The sequence below is a fragment of the Orbicella faveolata genome, unplaced genomic scaffold (genome assembly GCF_042242905.1).
Source record: "Orbicella faveolata isolate gen_17 unplaced genomic scaffold, um_ofav_v1 contig_14, whole genome shotgun sequence".
Classification (NCBI taxonomy): domain Eukaryota; kingdom Metazoa; phylum Cnidaria; class Anthozoa; order Scleractinia; family Merulinidae; genus Orbicella; species Orbicella faveolata.
Window position 1 is genome coordinate 7,828,578 of NW_028301541.1, and position 19,398 is coordinate 7,847,975.

Genomic DNA, 19,398 nt, shown 5'->3' on the forward strand with positions numbered 1-19,398 from the left:
CTGCTGCCGGAGAAAAATGGAAAAGTGCTTTTGTAGGCAGACAACGGGAAATATCTAAAATGTCTTTCTGGCAATATCCAGCGCCTTTCCCGATCGCTGGTCAAGGGAGCGCGGATTGTTTGCGCGGATTCTGGGTAGGAGAAGCAAACAAGGAACAGAGCATGCGTAATTTATTTGGACATAAATGAAAAGTGAATGGTTAACCTAAAATAACGTGTCAGAAGAAAAAAATACAAATTCTGAAGAGAAGGTTAGAACATGAGGGCAAAATATCACATTAATGGCATTTTCAACAAGACAAATGGATTTGAAGCCGAGACTAAAGATGATTTCCAGTCCGTACTGCGCACTTTCAAGAGTTTGTTTATGTTTATTGTTATGTTTCATGAATGATGTCAAATAAATTCAAAGTTTCATGCCAACCGCCATTATGGACGCGAAGCGACGCGAAACTTTGTTTCGTTCCTTCTCGTATCATTTGATGAAACAACTTTGCAGCTATAAAAATCAATGAAACAGTTGGAAAAGAATTTGAAAGGCCTCAAAGATAAGTTATGTGGTTCGTAACGAATAACATTTCTTCGCATTCTATCGAGTGAGTTTTTTATGCTTTAAACATTAGGGTGCTGAGAGTGCGCAGTACGGATCGGAAATCGTCTTTAAAGCTAAGATTTTAAGAGGCACCTAAATACTTTTATTGTCACATAAAACATAAATAGGGAAACTTTGCTACAGAGTTCAGGTTATGACTAAATAATACGTCTGTGACTTAGAACACACCCCAAGCCTCGTTAACATAAAATTCTACTTTCACGTGTTATATCTTTCCATTTTTGATGTTTAGGAATGGATCTCTTTGGCGATATGGCGGCTATTTTGAATGCAATTATTTTAAATGGCTATTATGGGATGCTCAGAGGGTTGTATTTGCCCCCTTTGCACCCCATAATAGCTATTTGAAACAATTAGAAGTCAAAATGACCGCCGTATCGCCGAAAAGGTCTATGACAAAATACACAAAATATGCACTTCTAAAGCGAGGCTTGGTGGTGACCTCGATCTCAGGAGAGATTCTGGAATCGAGGTTGGCTTGGGGTTCAAATTAGCTGGTCTGACATAAACATGCACAAGGACTATTAATGGTTTGACTTATTTTCTCTTATTCACTAGATGAAGCTGACGTCCTCAATAGCAGTGTGCTTTACCAAATTAGACTGCGCTTGAAGCTAACACTTTAAAAACGGGATTAATTGACGTTTATAGATCTATATATTCATTTGAGACTTTATTTTGTCTATCTATTTATCTATTTATTTCAACTAGATCATTGGATAATGAAATTCAAGATTTTTAATTGGCTAAGCCATCATAGTATATGAGCAATTTTACCATGCTGTACAAATAATATATGGTGAGCGTAAGCGTATTTTTTGGGGCGCCTTTAGTTTACTTTAGTTTTCTATATCTTGGGGGCGTTTTTAATCCGACGATTATTGCACTCGCGCTTGTTGGATATGAGATGATTATAGCCAACTCGGAGCTACTCGCATGGTTGGCTATCTATCATCTCTTATAATCCATCAAATATTTTCGTTCGCGCGCGATTGATCTAAACGCGTCACGCGACCGAATATTCCCCAGCTAAAACTGGGGAATATCCGAGGATGTTCCCCGATTTTCAAAACCGCGCGTGTTACGAAAAATATTTGAAGGATCAGTAAACACAATAGCCTCCATTTGGCGCGAAAATATGCTCGAATTTTTGTCCTTTGACATTATCTGTTCCTCAAAGCTCACAGTTTTCCTCGAGGTATGCTCTCGGCAAACTGTTCGCTTCTCGGAACAGATAATGTCCTCGCACAAATATCCGAACATATTTCCGCGCCAAATTGAGACTATTGTTTATATATCCAACGCGCGCTAGGGGAATAATTGTTAAGTACACATATCTCTATTTTATGCTTCTGAGAACTATTATAATACCCTAAGGTTAAAGAGTAAGTCAGAAATAAGTAAGGTCTTCACAGTGTTGGTAAATGTGCCACTCCCAATCTGTCAGCAATATCATCCTACAAACAACATAACCATCGTACATTAATTTAGTAATCACTGTGTATTACTGTAAGAAAGGTGTTCAAGTGGTTGCCGAAAGTAATTAAGTGTTTTAAACCTAACTACCTAAGTGTTTAACTAATTCAGTAAATGTTTGCCTTGGTTTTACGTTTGTTAGTCTCTAGTATCTTTGGTTGAAACATCACTGTTACCACTCATGAAGTGATGTGACCAATCAGAGCACATAGCTGTGTTTGTAAACAACTAAAGAGCAAAACCAAACAAATTATTAAGCGCGTTTTCCCGCGCTCCACCTTACAAGTTTTCCCGCGCTTGGTACCGGTTACATGTTTTCGCGCGCTTAATCGCTTATGAATACTAACCATGGCCTGCAACAAGTTCACGTGATAACGAATGCCGCCATCTTGACGAACTTTGCGCATGTGTTCTCTCTCGGGATCGCCAGCTACAAGTACTGCAGTCTCACCGTCTGCCTGGAGAACAAAGATGACCGTTAAATGTCACAGATTTAGTTCCACTCCCACCCCACTATCCCCGCTTTTGTTTGTTTGTCTGTTTGTTTGTTAATATTTTGATTTGTTGCTGTAGTACATACCGGCTGTAAATTTCTGTATTGATCCATTAGAGCCTGCATACGGTCCTCAAATCCGTCTGCAAACACATTAGGATTAACAGCTACGAAACAGTGCCCCTGAGGAAAAAAAATCAAATAACTACAGCGTTGATTGCCTGATAAGAGCTGTGCTTATGTTGAAGGGGAGGCCTCGTCAGAAGATTTGGATTAAACCCTTATTAGGAGTACAATCTGGGCGAGTCTTAAACGATATCTTACTCATACAAGATACTATTCTAAAACGGACAAACACTTTTATAGTGACGTCAACACTCATGTCCAGTACACTCGACTTGGGTTGGTTCGACTCTTCATCCACCCCGCCCGTCTTACCGGAAGTCAGGTCGTGATATTCAAAACGGAAGTGAATTCGAGTAACCGAAAGTCAACTTTAGAGAGGGCCTGTTGAAAATTTTGACGGATCGTGACGATTCGACACAGCTTCGATGGATACGACGTAGTGGTACGTAGTCAAGTCGAGATAGCTTGAGGCCACAAACACGCCACACACACTGACGATGATACACTGTTCACAGCCTCTCTATTTACGCATGCGAAAGTAAAAGCGAGCGAAGCGAGCGCGAAGCACGCGGGGGTCCAGTTCTCTCGCGATTCTATCCACGCGTTCAACAATCGAGTAAAAATACGAGAAAAAAGACGGCTGTAAGCAGTCTATGGCGATGAAGACGTTGCCAGCGAATGCATTCATCTCTGAAGGAATGTCTGATTGATCTATTGTCGTGGTATGAAGCCTGTATATTAGTATTAGGTTTCTTCTCTTGCAACTGCACAAGATACCTTGATGGTAAAAACCATGGCGTTGCATTCTGAACACGCAAGTTTGCTACAAAAATAGCGTAAATTACAACGTTAAAGAGGCGAGGAGGGGCTCAAAGGTTTTCTTTTCGGGTGGGGAGAATTCGCTGAACGACATGAGTGCAGGCGCAGATCGATCAATTCGACTTCAGCCTCCACTCACCTCGCACAGCGGCTTTCTATAACGAAACTTTTTGAACCTCTGCGGAGGAGAGAGGTTTTGAACTTCAGTTTTGCTCAGTTCATATATCATCATAACGAGGAAAGAATTCCTAAACACAAATCATTTTGTTACCAAGTTTGCAATTTTGTGGTCGTCTCCTTGCCAGTCCCTTATGTTGGTTCCAAATGCAGATCCCGACAACACTCCACAGAATACATCGACCATCATGGCTAATCCATAACCCTTGTAACCACCTGACAAATAAAAACTCATCTCTATCAGGAGCCCACCACTGGGAGCGTGCAACTCCCATACCAAGCCTATGTCACGGCATTTTTACAGACCGGTCTATTTTTAGGCTTCTTTTCCCGCGAAATAGGTCAGTTCCGGTCTACATGAGTGCGCATCGGTAGGGTAAAAAATGGCGGCCTCTCTTTTTAATCTTCCGGTGAAATGATAACGTCAGACAGTTTTAAAAAAATTAGTCCGTGCTTGTAATTGGTCACTGGGGTTCCTGTGGAGGTCTGAATTCGCGGTAAATTCAAACTAAAAATAGATCGGTCTGTGAAAACGCCGTGACAGGAATATGGGGTGGTTGCACGCTCCTAGCTAGTGATAGGCTCCTGTCTCTATCTGTCACGCAACGCTACGGTCACGGAAGAGAGGATCAGGTGTTTGACAGGAATGCTGTGTTACGTGACAGGAAGAGAGGAGCACTGATCTGATATTCAGAAGACTAGATCACATAAGCTGAGAGAAACGCGAATAATGACAAGGCGAAAAAACATGTCTTGGTCAGAAGTAATGGAGTGTAGAGGCATTTTTTCCTTCATGGCCAGAAGAAATCATTTTTTGGATTCTTGTTACGTTGAAAAAAATGTACAATCCCGTTTGACATTACACATGTTAAAAGGACTAAGTCACAACCTAAACTACACACATGCTAACATACTTATTTGGGAACTTTATTTATCAGTCCTAGATCCTTTTTGCTAAGTTATTTTCGAGACTTCGGGCTTTTGGAGCATTTTTTGTGCTCAGCTAAGTGGATGTACAATATACCTTCCTTCGGAAGTGATTAAGACATTTTATGTAATTACTCCTCATTTATTACTCACCCAATTTTCTGCTCCCCCACGCACGCGTTCACACACGCACGCACGCGCCCACCCACTCACGCACGAGCCTACGCTTACTATTACAGCAAAGAATCGCTTACGATAATTGTATTCAATAGATTACCTGTAAGCTCTTTTCCACCCAACGGCATCAAACCTCCGCCTTGAATAACCTCCTCAGGAACAACAGTTTCCTAACAAAAGAGAGCGTTTATATTTTTTTTCTCAAGTCAATTAACTGCTTCCACTTGCCTCACAGACCTGTTTATATCCAGAAGAGTTGTCTCTGGTAGCAGGGTAGTGCCTCTCTCCCGCGCCACCTATCACCAAGTGTTTTTATAAAAACGTTGTCCTTACTGACCGGGCCAAACATCATTCTCGTCCCCAGTGTTACTCGTTTTAAATGTCGTTACTTGAAACTGAGGCTCTGGAGATGACTATGGCCCATATTTTGACCCATTCGGTTTCGTGCCTTCTCTTCATGCCTCTACTCGTTTTAGGTGAGCCCAGTCTCCTGTTTGGAATTCAACGCGACACTAAAGGCAACGCGAAACCCAACACGACAATACACAAAAGCAGACTTTGTGATTTCTCCCTCCATTGCTATTTATAAAGCATTGTATGAAAAGTTCTCTCGCCCTTGGTAGCTCGATATGAGAGGTAACTCTCCTCTCATAGCCTACTTTCCTAGACATAGTACACGGCAGTTCTTTCAACTCGTCACGCGATCTTTATTTCTGGACGAAGATTGAAGATTGCGTGACGAACTGAAAGCATATCTATGTTGGTTTTTCGTCAGTTACGCAGTACGTGGAGAAACTATAACTGGGCTAACCTCAGGTTATAGTGCAAGGGGTATTGCGTAAAATAAAACACAAATATTCAGCCTGTTCGTAATCCCGTGAAGTTATATCTCATCCAAGAAAAGCCGGATCTCCTAACAATTTGAACCACGACAAGAAGTATTTCGATCGCCACCCCTTAAGACAGCCAAGGATCTGAGAACGAGATCAGCTAACACATTTCCTGACGCGTCATCACGTGATCTCTCACCTGTCCTTTTGAGTTCACGCCCCAGCCTTGTGGCATTTCAGTTTCTTTCCTGCGGCACATTTCTACCTGAGGAGAAAATAAAGTGATAACAATTTGTTTAGTTTCATGTGCACACCGTTCAAAACACAAAGTAAGTAAAAAAACTTTTCAGCGAAGAGAAGTGGTGATCGAAAGTGGTTTTGTTCACAGTAAACAGCCTGATTAACTCTTTATGATTATAATAACACACCTTTCCAAATGCCACTGCTGACGTGGCCATATCCAGTAGAAAGCTGTCCCCTGCCCTCCCTGGAGCGGCTACTGAGAGGGCATTTGTTCCTATGGACGGCTTAAAGACAGAGAATTTAAACACATTGATTCACTTGTACTGTTATGAATGACTCCATAAGACTTGCGGTTTTGTTAATTAACGTCATCATTTTATAACAGACCAGTTTTTGGTAAAATCGTAAATTTTGAAACGACAGAATCTTCTGTAACCGTAGGGTAATTTGGATATGTGTTTTACAGCTGATAGCAGCCTTGCAATAAGAAGCGAGCTCGAGGTTTAGCTAGGTTTCTTTGAGTAATAACTTTGAGTTCTGTCTAGTAAGGAAGTGAGACTGATCAGCATTTAACACCATGTTCCTTGTTGGTCTGCTTCAGGCTCTCGGTTTGGGGAGGCGAGCGAAATGGGAACAAAGTGAGAGCGAGAACGTTGGAAATCTAGTTAAGAAAGCGGGCGAGCCCTTTCTAGCTCCAAACTTCTCGCCTTTTCTCCGCTTGTCCTTTGCTCTGGTTCCACACTACTAACCAAACGCCTGGAACAGGCTAGGTCCTTGTTGATGTTTTGGTCCACCTGACATGAAATGATGCCACCAGGAAGCAAGCAAGGGCAGCTCCTAGCAAGTCACTGAATTACATTTTCCAAACTACCCTGTCGCAATCGCTCTAAACGACTGTAAGAGGAAAGCTTAAACTCGAAGCTCCGGAGTTACCTTAGCGGCTCTGGTTGGCACCACTACTGGAGATGTATTGGTCATACTCATTCCCTAAAAAGCAAGAATAGAAATCCAACAACTCTTACTGATTTTCTTGACATTTTACAACTCTAACACAATATCAGCTCCGACGATTGTTTATACACTAATGGGAACGCATAAAGGGCGGGCCAGTTTGAGCGAGGAGGGATTAGGACAATAAGAGAGGTGAGTGCCACACCCATGCCTTGTACCAATTACTATGTCTAAAGCGTGTCGCCACGTAACCACTCCTGATTTCGAGAGAAAACCAAAATGTTTTTTTGTGTGTGTTTACTTACTATCATTCCTTGTTGAAGGGCTCGGGCGCTATACCAACCTGCTATGCCAAAATGGGTTGAACCTGGTCGAGGTAAAAAACAAAACAAAATTTGAAAACAACCAGCTAGGCACGTTGAGGCGGCTATAACGTTAAAGAAACCCGATTACTTTTATGTGTCAAAAGACAGTTAAAAATGAGCATAAACCCGCTTCAAACGTTGCACTATCGTCGTGTCCAACTCAATTGATGAATTCAGGTTCGACTTTAGCGCGGGCGTAGTTCGACTTTTAATTGAATCAACGTCGGTGAGAGTCGGGTAGCTCGAAAAGCTCAGTCGTGTTACCCGACTTTGGCACGACGATCATTCAAACGTCAAGTTACACTGGAGTCGAGCTCAATACATGTGTACTGACCTGCTTATTTGGTTCATTTTTCATGAATCCGCGGAAAAAAGCTCGTGGTTCTTGAAGAGTAAGAAGGACAGAAGTGAAATACAAGTACGACTGAATTGGCAAATGTCGAGTTTAGTTGAACTGAATCACAACAGGATGGGATGCAACGTTAAACTCAACTGCGCAGCTGCAGTCGCGTTGGAGTGAAAACCGAGAGAGGATGAAGAGTGAAGGCCTTGTTCCCAAGGTAATACCCCCGATTTATTTTTAGAACATTTCCATGTTCCGAAATCCCAGGGGGTCTAGAAAAAGCCTATCCTGTGATACGGATTTTTCTGCCATGGAGAGCCCGACCGGCTCTACAAGCTCTTTCATCCTCCACGAAAACATCCACGCAATGTCTAAAACTAACTCAACTTAATAACTTTTTGAATAATTTTTTTACCCTTCATTTTCTCTTGGTGGAACATAATGCAGTTGCGGTCGATACGACGATAGCGCAACATTTGATCTGACCCTACTGACCTTTACAGGCTACCCAGCCAATCCCATGCTCCTTTGCCTTCTTGATGGCTAAATCCATGCAAAAATTACCCACGACCTATTATGAGATTGACAAGAGTTATCACGAACTGATTAGAATGTAACCCAATGTATGGGCTTGAGTAAAAAAAAGTCACACGAATTAGTTTTGCACACAAACAACGAAAGTAATAGCACCGCCAATCAAAAGGCGCTCCAATGGCATAATTAACCAAACAGAATTCATCGAATAACTTTGCAACCGAATCCAAGCGCGGGATAACCACCGACTTTAAGCGCGGGAAAACAACAAACTCCAAGCGCAGGAAAACCACCGACTCCAACCGCAGGAAAACAGAAGACTACAAGCGCGAGAAAACAACCGACTCCTGCAAGCGCGGGAAAACAATCAGTGCCAAGGGCGGGATAGTGCACATGACAAAAATCCCTACCGGCTTGTTTGTCGTGAAAAAGGCAAGTTTGTTTTTATTGGTTAAATCTAGCTCCACAAATATTAGTAAGAACATTGTAGTCCCCAGAGGCCTGGACTCTTCTGCTGGGTCAGCACCGGTTTCGACTTTTGACTATTCTAAAGCGTACGTATTTAAGATAGTTAGCCAATCAGATTTGCGCAGAAGCCGTCTGTGTATCGTATCTATTACGAATACTTGCGAGTTCAAAATCTTGGTTTTTTCCCCGCATTTTAAACTTGTTTCTGGTAACTTCCAGAGGCAAATACCCTTCAACATCCATTTCCTTATCGTTCTGTGTAGTTCAGTTGTGAAAATTTCCATCATTGTACAATAAAAATACGAAGGCAATTTAAGAGTTCTTGTAACTTGCGTGAATATTGTGAAAAAAGAGTTCTCAGATCAGAGTGTGAAGATAACCGAAAAGGTAAAATCACAGAAACAAATGTTCTTTTGTTTAATTATTTTTCGGAAAAGCGAAAAGCAATACACGCAAAACATAGCTCCCGATTTAACTCCCGACCGCAAAAAGTACGTAAGCACGACTTTACTTAAAAATGAAAATCGCTCTAAACGGAAAGTTTTAACTTGAACGAAGGAAAATCTCTCAGAAGGGAGATGACAGTTAGAATTTTAATTCTCAGAGATAGACTTCTGTCAGTAAATGTAAGGCCATTTCACACAAAATATTCTTAATGATAATCATTTCATGTAGACTAAATATTGTTCAAATGTTCTTACCGGACCAAGAAGGTCGTTACCGTTTACCAGCGCTGTCGCGACTGTTTCCTTTTCAATGCTTGGCTCCCCATGAGGTTGCGTGACGCCATTCTTAATGTCACTAATATAGATTTCTTCAAGAAAAAACAAGGCATTGTCACAACACTCTAAATGGCTTAATCAAATGGCTTATCTAGCCAATCAAATCACGTGTCTCCACAGCGCAGACACCTTTTTCTGGTACCAAGTCCCCGCCGGCTAAGAGGAGACGGGGCACGGGACTGATTTGTCGTCGTGCCAAGCCCTCTCGGTTAAGAGTGACAGGTAGTCTTTTGTGGCTTTTACTTCCGATATCTTCTAGAGTTCCGTTCAACCTACGTCTTCTTACGTTCTGAAGGTCATTGGACATTTTTGCAAAAAGTCTTGCAGACCCTATTTTTTTATCTTTTCTTTTAACAGTTTATGAAGTCCATTGTTCAGGATTGTGTGACGTACGTGTAAACTAATTTACATGTAATGCAAGGGGAAGGGTAAACAAACCGAGGTTCGAACGACACCACGGTGTCCACTGATAGAAAATCGAATGAAACATCAAGGCCTATAAAGACAGTTGTAAAATGCTTATCTCAAGACGGTTTCTCTTTTGGTAAACGCCTTCAAAGCAACAAAAGAACGAACATACTTCAGAATAAATATAACAGTGCTCGTGAAGATTCTGATCGAGTGAAGATGGACTTGAAATCGTGTGTCGAGATCAATCGATTGATGTTTACTGCTTTTAGTCCAACAAGAGTGTTCCAGATGAGCAGGAGGTCTCAGGACAAAGACCCCACAAGATCAGCTACAAGGCTCGACAAAGTAATTGAAAATTTATAATGATTTGGTTGGTGCAGTGAAATTGACCGTTGTAATTCCTGTTGTCAGTAGTCACCTTTCTTTGAAAACTTATCTGGTCTGGAACCCTGCAACATGCAGCCTAAAAGCTTCGCTCTCCATTCTGTGTAAAACTAATACTTCGATATCGAAATGCAATGGGTTTCCTCTGTATCAAATATTGATTGTTTCTCGGACAGAACTGAGATATTTTAAAGTTAACACAGCTCTTACCTAATCTATTGAGTCCGTGGGTATCATGTCCCCTGATCTCAGCCTCTGTGAGCACTTGAGAGAGAGCTGTACAGTGTTGTGGATCAGTTCCTACAGCTTTCATGCATCGCTCTACAAATGACTGCACTTCTTCTACAGCTACACATTTGTACATCTTGACCCTTTTCAAGAGCGTAGCGTTACGCCGATCTTAGATCCAGACAGGCGTAGTGATAGGCTCCTGACACAAGGCCTTCGAGGTATTTGACCTTAGATTTCAACACAAAAAAACGTTAATTTCCAGCTTTGTTTTCTTTCGCGTCACGCGCGACGGACTAAGCGAAAGAGGAACTACTCGTAGTCTGGAGATTTATGGGCTCCTGTGACAATGCTTTCATAAAATTTACGAGTAGAAGCAGGAGCTGGTAGATAGTCTTTGAGGTAATCATGCATCATTATCGCTATTTAAAATTATGAAAGTGTCAGTTAGTGCGTTGTTTTCGAATTCGTACCTTTAAGCCGGGTAAAAAGTAAATTTCAAGCCACGCCCTTTAACAGGATTTTGGTACCTCTTAGAGGACATTTTGAAAATTTCCGACTTGCACCCCCGTCCTTTTTATACGGAACTCCCCCTGGGGCCTAATGAATCTCAGACTAATATTTTCACTAATCAAACGCTGGTGCTCTTACCAAAATATCCACTGGTCGATCTCTAATAAAAAGTGTTTGATCATTACAGGGACGCAGTTAAGTAAACACTAAGCCAGCTCTTTATAACGAGCAAGGTGGCTTTTCTCACCTTGGCAGCTCCAAACTTATAATCCAAGTCTTTGTTTTAAAGTGAAATTTCAACTGGATTTAAGTTCTCTTTCAGCCGGTGAAACTAGCCGGCAGCCTGCCCTTAGCGACATCCCTGGATCAAATTGGTCCAAATTTCCTGCTAGTGCTTGTGCGAGAAATGTTCAGTGAAGCCCTCCATAACATGTGAACGCCAATTCCAGTCAGAATTTAAATTCTCTTATAAATCCCTTTGTCAAAATCTGTCGAGGTTTGTAGTGATTTGATCGCACGGTCGAAGCTAGAGATCAGCCGGTAGAACAGTCAATGTGTCTCCAGTGCTACGCTTTCCTCGCCTCGTGCCAAGGCTCCGCCGACCAAGAGGGACAGATGGTTCTGGGGACAAGAATGAGGACCAGTTTGGCCTTCGTCTGCTGTCCGTAGCGAATTTCCGGTGCCAAGCCGCATCATGAATTTTTTAAACCTACTGAAAAGCAGGTCAATTTTTAGAACCGTTTTTGCCCTAAACGGGGCGAGCTGTGTGTGAATAACAGCTCGATCGGTGTCATAAGGGTCGACCGTTCATGTGAGGGCGCCCATCTTAAGGTGGTATGGTACCCTCAATATGGACCAAAAAGTTTGTTTAAATATGGTGAAGAAAGATCAATTGTGCGCTATTGCACTCAAGAAGAGAAATTAAATTTCTAGAGTTTTACTCAAAATGGTTGCTATGGAAACCAGCCACAGCCTTTTGAAGTAGTATTTTATAACATTGACGCCAACACTTCCTGCTCTTTTACAAAACAAGAACTGACTGTCAAATAAGCATATCATGTAAGTTTCTGTTTTGTTCTGTGCAATGAACCTAAGTTTTGACAGTTAACTCTTATTTTCAGTGCTTTTTACAGCTTTATTTGGAAATAACCTTATTTTTTACCACACCCAGTGGACAGATCATCTCATGTCACGTGACAGATCTTAAAATGTTACGATTTTTTTGGTTTATATCATTGCAACACTATTGGTCTTTGATCAGCCCAAGTTTCGGGAATTCTACTTAAAAACCTTGCAAAGTAGAAATGTTGGTGCGAAGTCAGTCGGTACAAAAGTAAACTTTTGAGAAAGATGCACTTTAAGTTTCTTACACGAAGTATTAAGCGTTTAACGAGCCACAAATAGCGGGGAAGGGGGGGTGCAGATTGCATCTCGGGGGAGGGTTGCAATGGTTGTTCTATTTTGTAAAAAGTTACCGCAGTTGTAGGAAATATTCCTTTTCATAAGGGAAATGAATGAGCCTGTGATGGCAATTTGAGGCAAAGCTTTTGACCAATAATTATACCAATCGAGTTGTGCATGTCTTAAAAGGTTTTTTCTAAATAGTTTCGTTCATATAAGTTAAAAATAATCTATATTTTTGGTTACGTTCTTATAGTAAACAGTCGTTGCTATAGCCGTTGCTACATGAAAAAACTCATACCACTGTGTACTTTCCTTAAATTTCACACTCATCTGGAAGGAAATTTGGCAAGATCATTTCAAAATGTTTTTGACAAGTCCTAAAGGGTCTTAAGTCTTGCATTTCCAAGAAATTGAATTTTTCATGAACATCGCCATATTTTAGGATACCATACCCCCTTAAAGGGACGTGAATTTATATCAGAAAATTTGAAGTAGAATCTGGGCGTGGTTCAAGCCTTATTGACCTCAAAGAATATCATTTTCACCCGGTCAGAAAACCTAGAGTACATGTCTTCGATGACACAGTATGAAAGCGTTTTTCTTTATTTCTTCACGCGCTAGCCTAAAAAATACCTTAATTCCCAATTTCTATCCCGAGAAGGGAAGACGAATGTCTCCAGCCTTCAACATGGAGATCCCACAGGGAATCAGAACGAGAGTCAACAAAAGTACACTGATTGAAAGACTGCATACAAGGTCAATCGAAGTGAGAGACATAGCCTGCGAACACAGACGGATTTCCAGCTTTTGTTTCATTGGTATCGTCTGTTTATAAAATGACTAGGAGCCGGACAAGACAAAATCTGAACAGGATCTTTTTAGGCTAGCACGTGATCTCAGCGTGACAGCGCTGGCAATCAAACAAGAGAGTGAGTAGAATCCGAGCTCTTCTCATCAGCAAGTTCTCGCCTATTGCATGCCACTTTTATAAACAAGGATGGCTAAGACTCAGGAAGATTAACATGGATTACGAACAAAACAATATGGACAACTTGGTGAATGTTTTGAAGATACTCCAGGAGGCAAAGGAGCTCAATCACGCCATTTTGAGTTGTCTTGACCTCGTACAAAATGTTTTTTAGCTTGAAGGAAACCTGAAAAGAGTAGTTCACTAGAACAAGGATTGTTAAAGATGAAGAAGAAAATAACAAGGATTGCAAACGACGAACTTGAAAAATTTAGGCTAAACTTTTCAAGATGCTCAAGCTGTGACGAAGCCTCTTTAAGATGGTGGATCTCATTTTCCTAAAACCAATCTAGAAGAACTGTCAGGTCAGCTTTTGTCAAGTATATTAGTATTCAAAGCGAATATTCTAAGCATGTCTTTTTCCATAAAATGTAAGTGTCCAGGTACTATAAGTGAGTGCAATGGCAGACTGAGGTCATGTGACAACAGCTCCTTCGTGCTGCCACATACTATCTACTGACTTGCTGAGCCAACTCGTGCCAGGCCCACTACATTTGGAGAGACGAGTTACATGTTACAGAGGAGGGCTACAATAAAATGGCACAAATAATCTAGGAGGACACGAAACACCTTCTGTAGCTAACACTTCAGGAGAGAAACATGAAACAAATGATTTTTTTTACTTCAATTTTATTTACACTACAATGTAACATTCTAATGTAAAATATATTTGTTCTAAAAAACGTTTGTGAGTTCTTCACATAGCATCATCGCCCTCATCATATCATCATCATAATCATCATCATCATCAATTTAACATAACTTTTTGTGCTAGTAGGCAGGCACATCAGCCTTATTCCATAGTAGGTCCAGTATGTATGTACAATATATCAATTTTTTAACCACTGTTCCTGTATAATATGCAGAGCTTTCAACTTGATAAACTGAGCAACCATTTAATACCAGACAGGACTCCATCCAGATTTTCAACACAAGCTGAATTGACCTGAAAATAGATGACAAACTGTATCATAATCATGGTAAAGGTCAGGTTGAATTTGAGACCACCACACACAAATCCATCAAGCGGCAGGGAGGAGGATTTGAATCCGGGACCTTTGGATTACAAGTTCAGTGCCAGTTGTAAATTAACCAGTAGGCCATGCCGCAACCAAGAAATTAAATCAATGTAGTCATTAGAAGCAAGAAACTCACCTGCCATGGTCTGTTAAGTCTTCTAAGCTGTAGAAGCTCTACAACAGTTACACAGGACAAAGAGGATGTTGTTGCTGTTGAAACACAAGACAGTACTAGAAGAGGGGCCTTGGCTTGTGTCCAGTTCTCATTCATCATGGCGGACAGTTCTGTGTCTCCTAGATTTACTATTTGGTGAGGATTAAAAATAAACCTTATTATGAGAATTGATAAAATTACTTGCAAAACAGAACTATTTTGCAAGTTGACCACTTCAGCCCAAGAAAATGTTGAGCTGAAGGGAAACCTCTTGATATTCCTTTTAAATATGTTCCTTCCTAATGTCTTAGATACCTTTCCTGGATTGTAGACTATGTTTTTTCAAAATTAAATTACCTCTTTGAGAGTCCGCTGAAGAATCAACAACATAGATAAAAGCATCAACAGTTTTGCAGAGTTCTTTGACGGGATGGCTCAAATCAATCTCACTTTGATGAGACTCATTTTCCTCCTCATTATCATCCTCATTATCATTATGTGCACCTCCTGCAGGAGCTAAAAGTTTGCTGAATCTCTGCTTGCCAAGCTGCGCATTAGCTTCTCTCTCTTTCCTGAAATAGATGATTGAATATTTTATTGTCATGGAAATCATCTAAAGAGTGGATTGCTTTTGATGAAAAAAGGAAGGTGGAGATAATATATGTTTGGCAAGTGGGCATTATAATAATTTATTATAAATTATTTGTACACTGTTGGTCTGACATTCCAAAAATTGCTTTAATTTACAATTTATAATGAACAGTCATAATTATAAAACCTAAGCTATAATTATAGTCTATAAAAAACCCTAGAGTTTGGGGAACTTTAAGTGGCTGAGGCTTTGGCATTGAAGCTTTCAATTGGTAATAAGTTTGGTCTAAATAGGTACTTTTAAATAGAACAAATATTTGCCAGATACTTGCATGTATATACTTAATAATAATCTTATTACTTACTTATTTGATGCATAAAGTGTAATCAGGTTTAATTCCATGTCATCAAACTTCAAGCAAACTCCAGAACCAATACCTATAAAACAATGAAGGAACATTGTTTTAAAAGGTTTGTTGTTGGGTGAAATCTTCTTACTTACAAGTTTCATAATTCTATTTTCCCTTGGTGCAGAAATAGGGAATGAAGTAGGATTGGAAGTTCTTTTTATCAAATGTGTAGTTCCAGAAAATATCCATACCTCCCCCACGGAAGGGAATTTTTCTAAGTCCCCCCCACCCCTCTGGAAATTCCGATTGAGCTTCATACATTTCTTTAAATTTTTTGGTCTTACAGAACCCCCCACCCCCCAGGAAATTCCAATCCCTTTTGTGGGGGGAGTATGGATATTTTCTGGAACTGAACAATGTACTAACACTGTAGTAATATGGAGGTAAATCTATGACAAAATTTAGTACTCAGTAATTGATATCAAATTATCCAAATCGTACATGCATCAATCAAAAGCTGAATGGTAACTAGCCGATTCTACAAATGGTCATTAAGCAAACAGGCATCACGCTAAAATGCATCATGCTAAAAGGCACCATGCTTATAATAATAATAATAATAATAAAAACAATCTTTAAAGAGGAAGTGCCCGTCACGTAAATACATGGTTTTCAGGGAGGTCCTCTATAAAATAAAAAGTGTTAAAATCTAAAATGAGAAATACAAGTATCACAGATCTAAAATATAAAATATACAATAATTAAAACTACTAAAACTACCAAAACTACCTACTGTCATTTTTCTAAAAATGTTTATCCATTAAGAACCTTATAAGATTTTTCTTTCTGGGTTAGAAATACAGATAAAAAATAATCTGTAAATACCATCAAATTGTCCAGGAAACATGCCAGTCACTTCAAATGGTGATGTTGAGTCCCAGAGTAGCTGACGCACAAGACCTTTAGTATCAGATTCTAAACCAGGACCAAACATAACCAACCGGGGTGATTTTCTTTTGAAAAATGAAGACAGGTTCTGTAAGTTGTAAAAGACAATCGACTTAAAGGATTCTCTGGTTCTTCTTAAAGATCTGCATGCAGGACAGCATCGCAAGTATCTGCAGAGAAAATCAAGTCAAGTTAAGTTAATTTCATTGAGTGACAACTGCCTTGAATAAATTTTTAAATATGTTACGAGTGTTGGTTTCTGGGGGATTAGACTGGTAGAGACAGGAACAAAATGGTGGTTGAAAGGGGGCTGGTGGAAAACTGGGCAGATATATAAAGGTGAGGAAAGGAAACAGCAAGAAGTGCGGGTTCTTAAGGGGTAGAATCGAAACTGTGAAAATAGCACACAATTGTGCAGCATATTGCATGATATTATCAAAGAGGAAAGGTATCAAGGGGATGTGGTCACCACAGTGGGTACTAGGAGAAATAGGCTGGTGTGAAGGCTGGAAGCTCAGACACTATTTCTACACCCTCCCCCCCCCCCCCCCCAACCCATCCCCACTCCATGAAGGTGAAAAATCATTGAAACCATCATAGAAAAGTGAGAACTGATGACCTATTTCCAAGCTTTATATTGATCAAGTTGACTCTTGTTTATAATTACTCACATTTGTTTCAAAGTCAAATCAGATCTGGCCTCCATGTATGTGGATGGGCAGGACTTATATCCCATAGTGCTCCACTTGTGCATATCACGCTGCATCAAGTTCATCCATAACACCTTGTCGTCACTGAGCATGCTCCAGTAATGGCATGCTAATGCAGCTGTGCAAACTGATTTTGCATCCAAGTATGAGAATATTTTAAGTTGCAAGTTAACCTGCAATGAAATGATTAAATGATATGAAATGACCTTAACAAAATTTTAAGGATCCACTAGGCTGTATATATAGTCCAAATGTGTGATTCCAGAAAATATCCATACCCACCCAAAGGAGGGCTATTGGAAATTCCAAGGGGGAGAGGGTCTCAAGAGCCAAAATTTTTAAAGGAAAATTTGAACAAAAACTGGAATTTCAAGTGAGACGGGGGAGGGGCAGTGGGAATCAACCAAAAACCCTTCCATGGGAGGGGTATGGATATTTTCTGGAAAAACACAAATATACCACAAAATTTGAGGAAATTAAAGAGTATGAGTACAAGAAAACAAAATATTTTCAGGATATCTCCTAATATGAAGAGAATTATATAACGTTGCCTGATCTCTATACTTTCATGCACGATTTGTTTTTGCGCTTTTACGTTGAGAAATGTACCTGTTTAAAAGAAATGTTTTTGAGTTTTTAATTTGTATGATATCCCATTACCGACTGCCAATTTTCATTTTCTTTATGATCTTTGTTTTCGGCTATGAATTTTTTGAGCCGAATATTTCAGGGTAATTAGGATCTCCTAAGCTGTTCTTAGGTAAAGTTTAGCGTAAATTTTTGTTTTGAGTTCAATCCCAGGACGAATCATGGAGTGATCCTCTATACAGCTCGATCTACGGGGGCACAAACTTCTCTTCGTATTCAATCACTGGTTATTGTGCCCCTAACATCATTACACCTGTGTTAAAACCAACATACCGGTAGCTCTTGGAAACCAAATTCCGAAGAAGACAGTTCCCTAACGATGATTCTTTTGCCAACATCAGCCCGGGCTTTTGATGGTTGTACAGTAATTTCCTGCATTTCTCGTTCCATAATTGTAGTTTGGTAAAGCTTGAGCAAAAATTTGATTGGATATGTCGCTGCCTCGTAAAAACTCTCGCTGTCCGTACTCAAACCGGAAATCAAATTTTGTGCCGACTCGTTGGATTTAACTCGCATGTTTTTTCTCTCTGTTGCTCTGAACTTTCCTTCTGCGATGGTTTTCACTAAGTTTAAAGCGAAGATGGACGGTTCCTGCTGCCTAATGCAGGAAATAAAGAGTTTTATTTTGTTTTGTAATGTTTTAGCTGCGCGCAGAACAACGCAAATTTTATCGACGTGGCAATTTCCATCAACTTCCGGTTGTCACGCTCGGCACATCATTTCTATTTTTAACCGAAGGTAATTATGCAACTCATAGCTAGAATCAGGGTGGCTGGAATTTTGTTCTTCTCCACTCTCTAGACCTCGCTTATTGCTGTAAATTAATTTTTATAACAATTTCCTTTTATTTCTTAAGGAAATTTATCGAGACTTTTTCCAAGGCGATCGTCTTGTTCGATCATCACAGCGCGAATCAATCGTTTAATGAGTGATATTTTTACTCCTCGCTGTCCTTCTAAAGAGCCAAAAAGATTGATACATAGACAGTGCAGGACAAATTGTGTTTTTAGTCCTAATCTTTCACTCGATAAGAGAAAGAGTGTTCAATTTGACTCAAGAGTCTAAACCGAAAACAGTTGCGGAGTTGCGTGACGTATCACACTGTTTCTGTTAATAAATTGTAACGCGAGTCACGCGCTTTTACACCTGCACGAAGTGCTAGACGGGAGAGCCTGTTTTTAGGGGAGGTGTAACCTGTATGCAGAGGTCTACCACATCCTTAAAACTAAGGGTGGGCAGTAGTAGACTTCTGCACGTAGGCTTGATGTGCCTGCATGTCCTTTGGATTTTACCCTTTTCGATCCTTGGAATAATAGATTTGTGCTGGTCATGACATCATTGTCATTCACTTGTCAGTCAGATGAATTGACGGGCGGAGACAAAGTCTTCTTAAAGCCTGACAACTTCCCGGTAGTTTCTGAAGCTCACTGGTATGAGTGACTTTCTGCACCATATGAATACAGTGACAGTTGATATCCTATTTTCAATATAAGTCAATCTCCCAGTCATAGACAGAGCATATATCTGATATGACGCATGTAGGGAGGGGATTAACTCTCGAATTTTTGGATGGGTATGTGTTGTAACACTGAAGCCTTCTTTAATGCCAGACTATGTTTTATTTGTAACATAACATTTGTAGACTAGGTACCAAAAATCCCCCAACTTGCTATAATATTTTCCAGACT

At 40.2% G+C, this 19,398-nt stretch overlaps 3 protein-coding genes across 4 annotated transcripts in view; 1 reads left to right on the forward strand and 2 right to left on the reverse strand.

Annotated features, from left to right (window-relative positions):
* LOC110068378 (large ribosomal subunit protein eL37A-like) overlaps positions 1–19,398 on the forward strand; it is a 125,642-nt gene that overhangs the window by 97,251 nt on the left and 8,993 nt on the right. The gene's annotated exons all lie outside the window — the stretch shown is intronic.
* Positions 153–10,665, reverse strand: LOC110068336 (uncharacterized). 2 transcript variants are annotated; one of them, XM_020775710.2, is made up of 12 exons: positions 10,329–10,661; positions 9,243–9,355; positions 8,035–8,110; positions 7,137–7,198; positions 6,814–6,867; positions 6,066–6,164; positions 5,837–5,902; positions 4,908–4,977; positions 3,798–3,919; positions 2,669–2,764; positions 2,436–2,546; positions 153–2,069 (listed from the first exon to the last, which is right to left on the reverse strand). In XM_020775710.2, the coding sequence occupies exons 1-12, from the start codon at positions 10,480–10,482 to the stop codon at positions 2,022–2,024; spliced, it is 1,071 nt and encodes a 356-aa protein (XP_020631369.2). In that variant the 5' UTR covers positions 10,483–10,661; the 3' UTR covers positions 153–2,021. The 2 variants fall into 2 exon arrangements, with proteins under 2 accessions (XP_020631369.2, XP_089143573.1); XM_089287447.1 differs by lacking the exon at positions 2,669–2,764 and having other exon boundaries at positions 10,329–10,665.
* Positions 13,875–19,210, reverse strand: LOC110068420 (F-box only protein 4-like). The gene is made up of 7 exons (XM_089287440.1): positions 17,984–19,210; positions 17,024–17,235; positions 16,290–16,522; positions 15,420–15,492; positions 14,821–15,035; positions 14,446–14,612; positions 13,875–14,236 (listed from the first exon to the last, which is right to left on the reverse strand). The coding sequence occupies exons 1-7, from the start codon at positions 18,224–18,226 to the stop codon at positions 14,162–14,164; spliced, it is 1,218 nt and encodes a 405-aa protein (XP_089143566.1). The 5' UTR covers positions 18,227–19,210; the 3' UTR covers positions 13,875–14,161.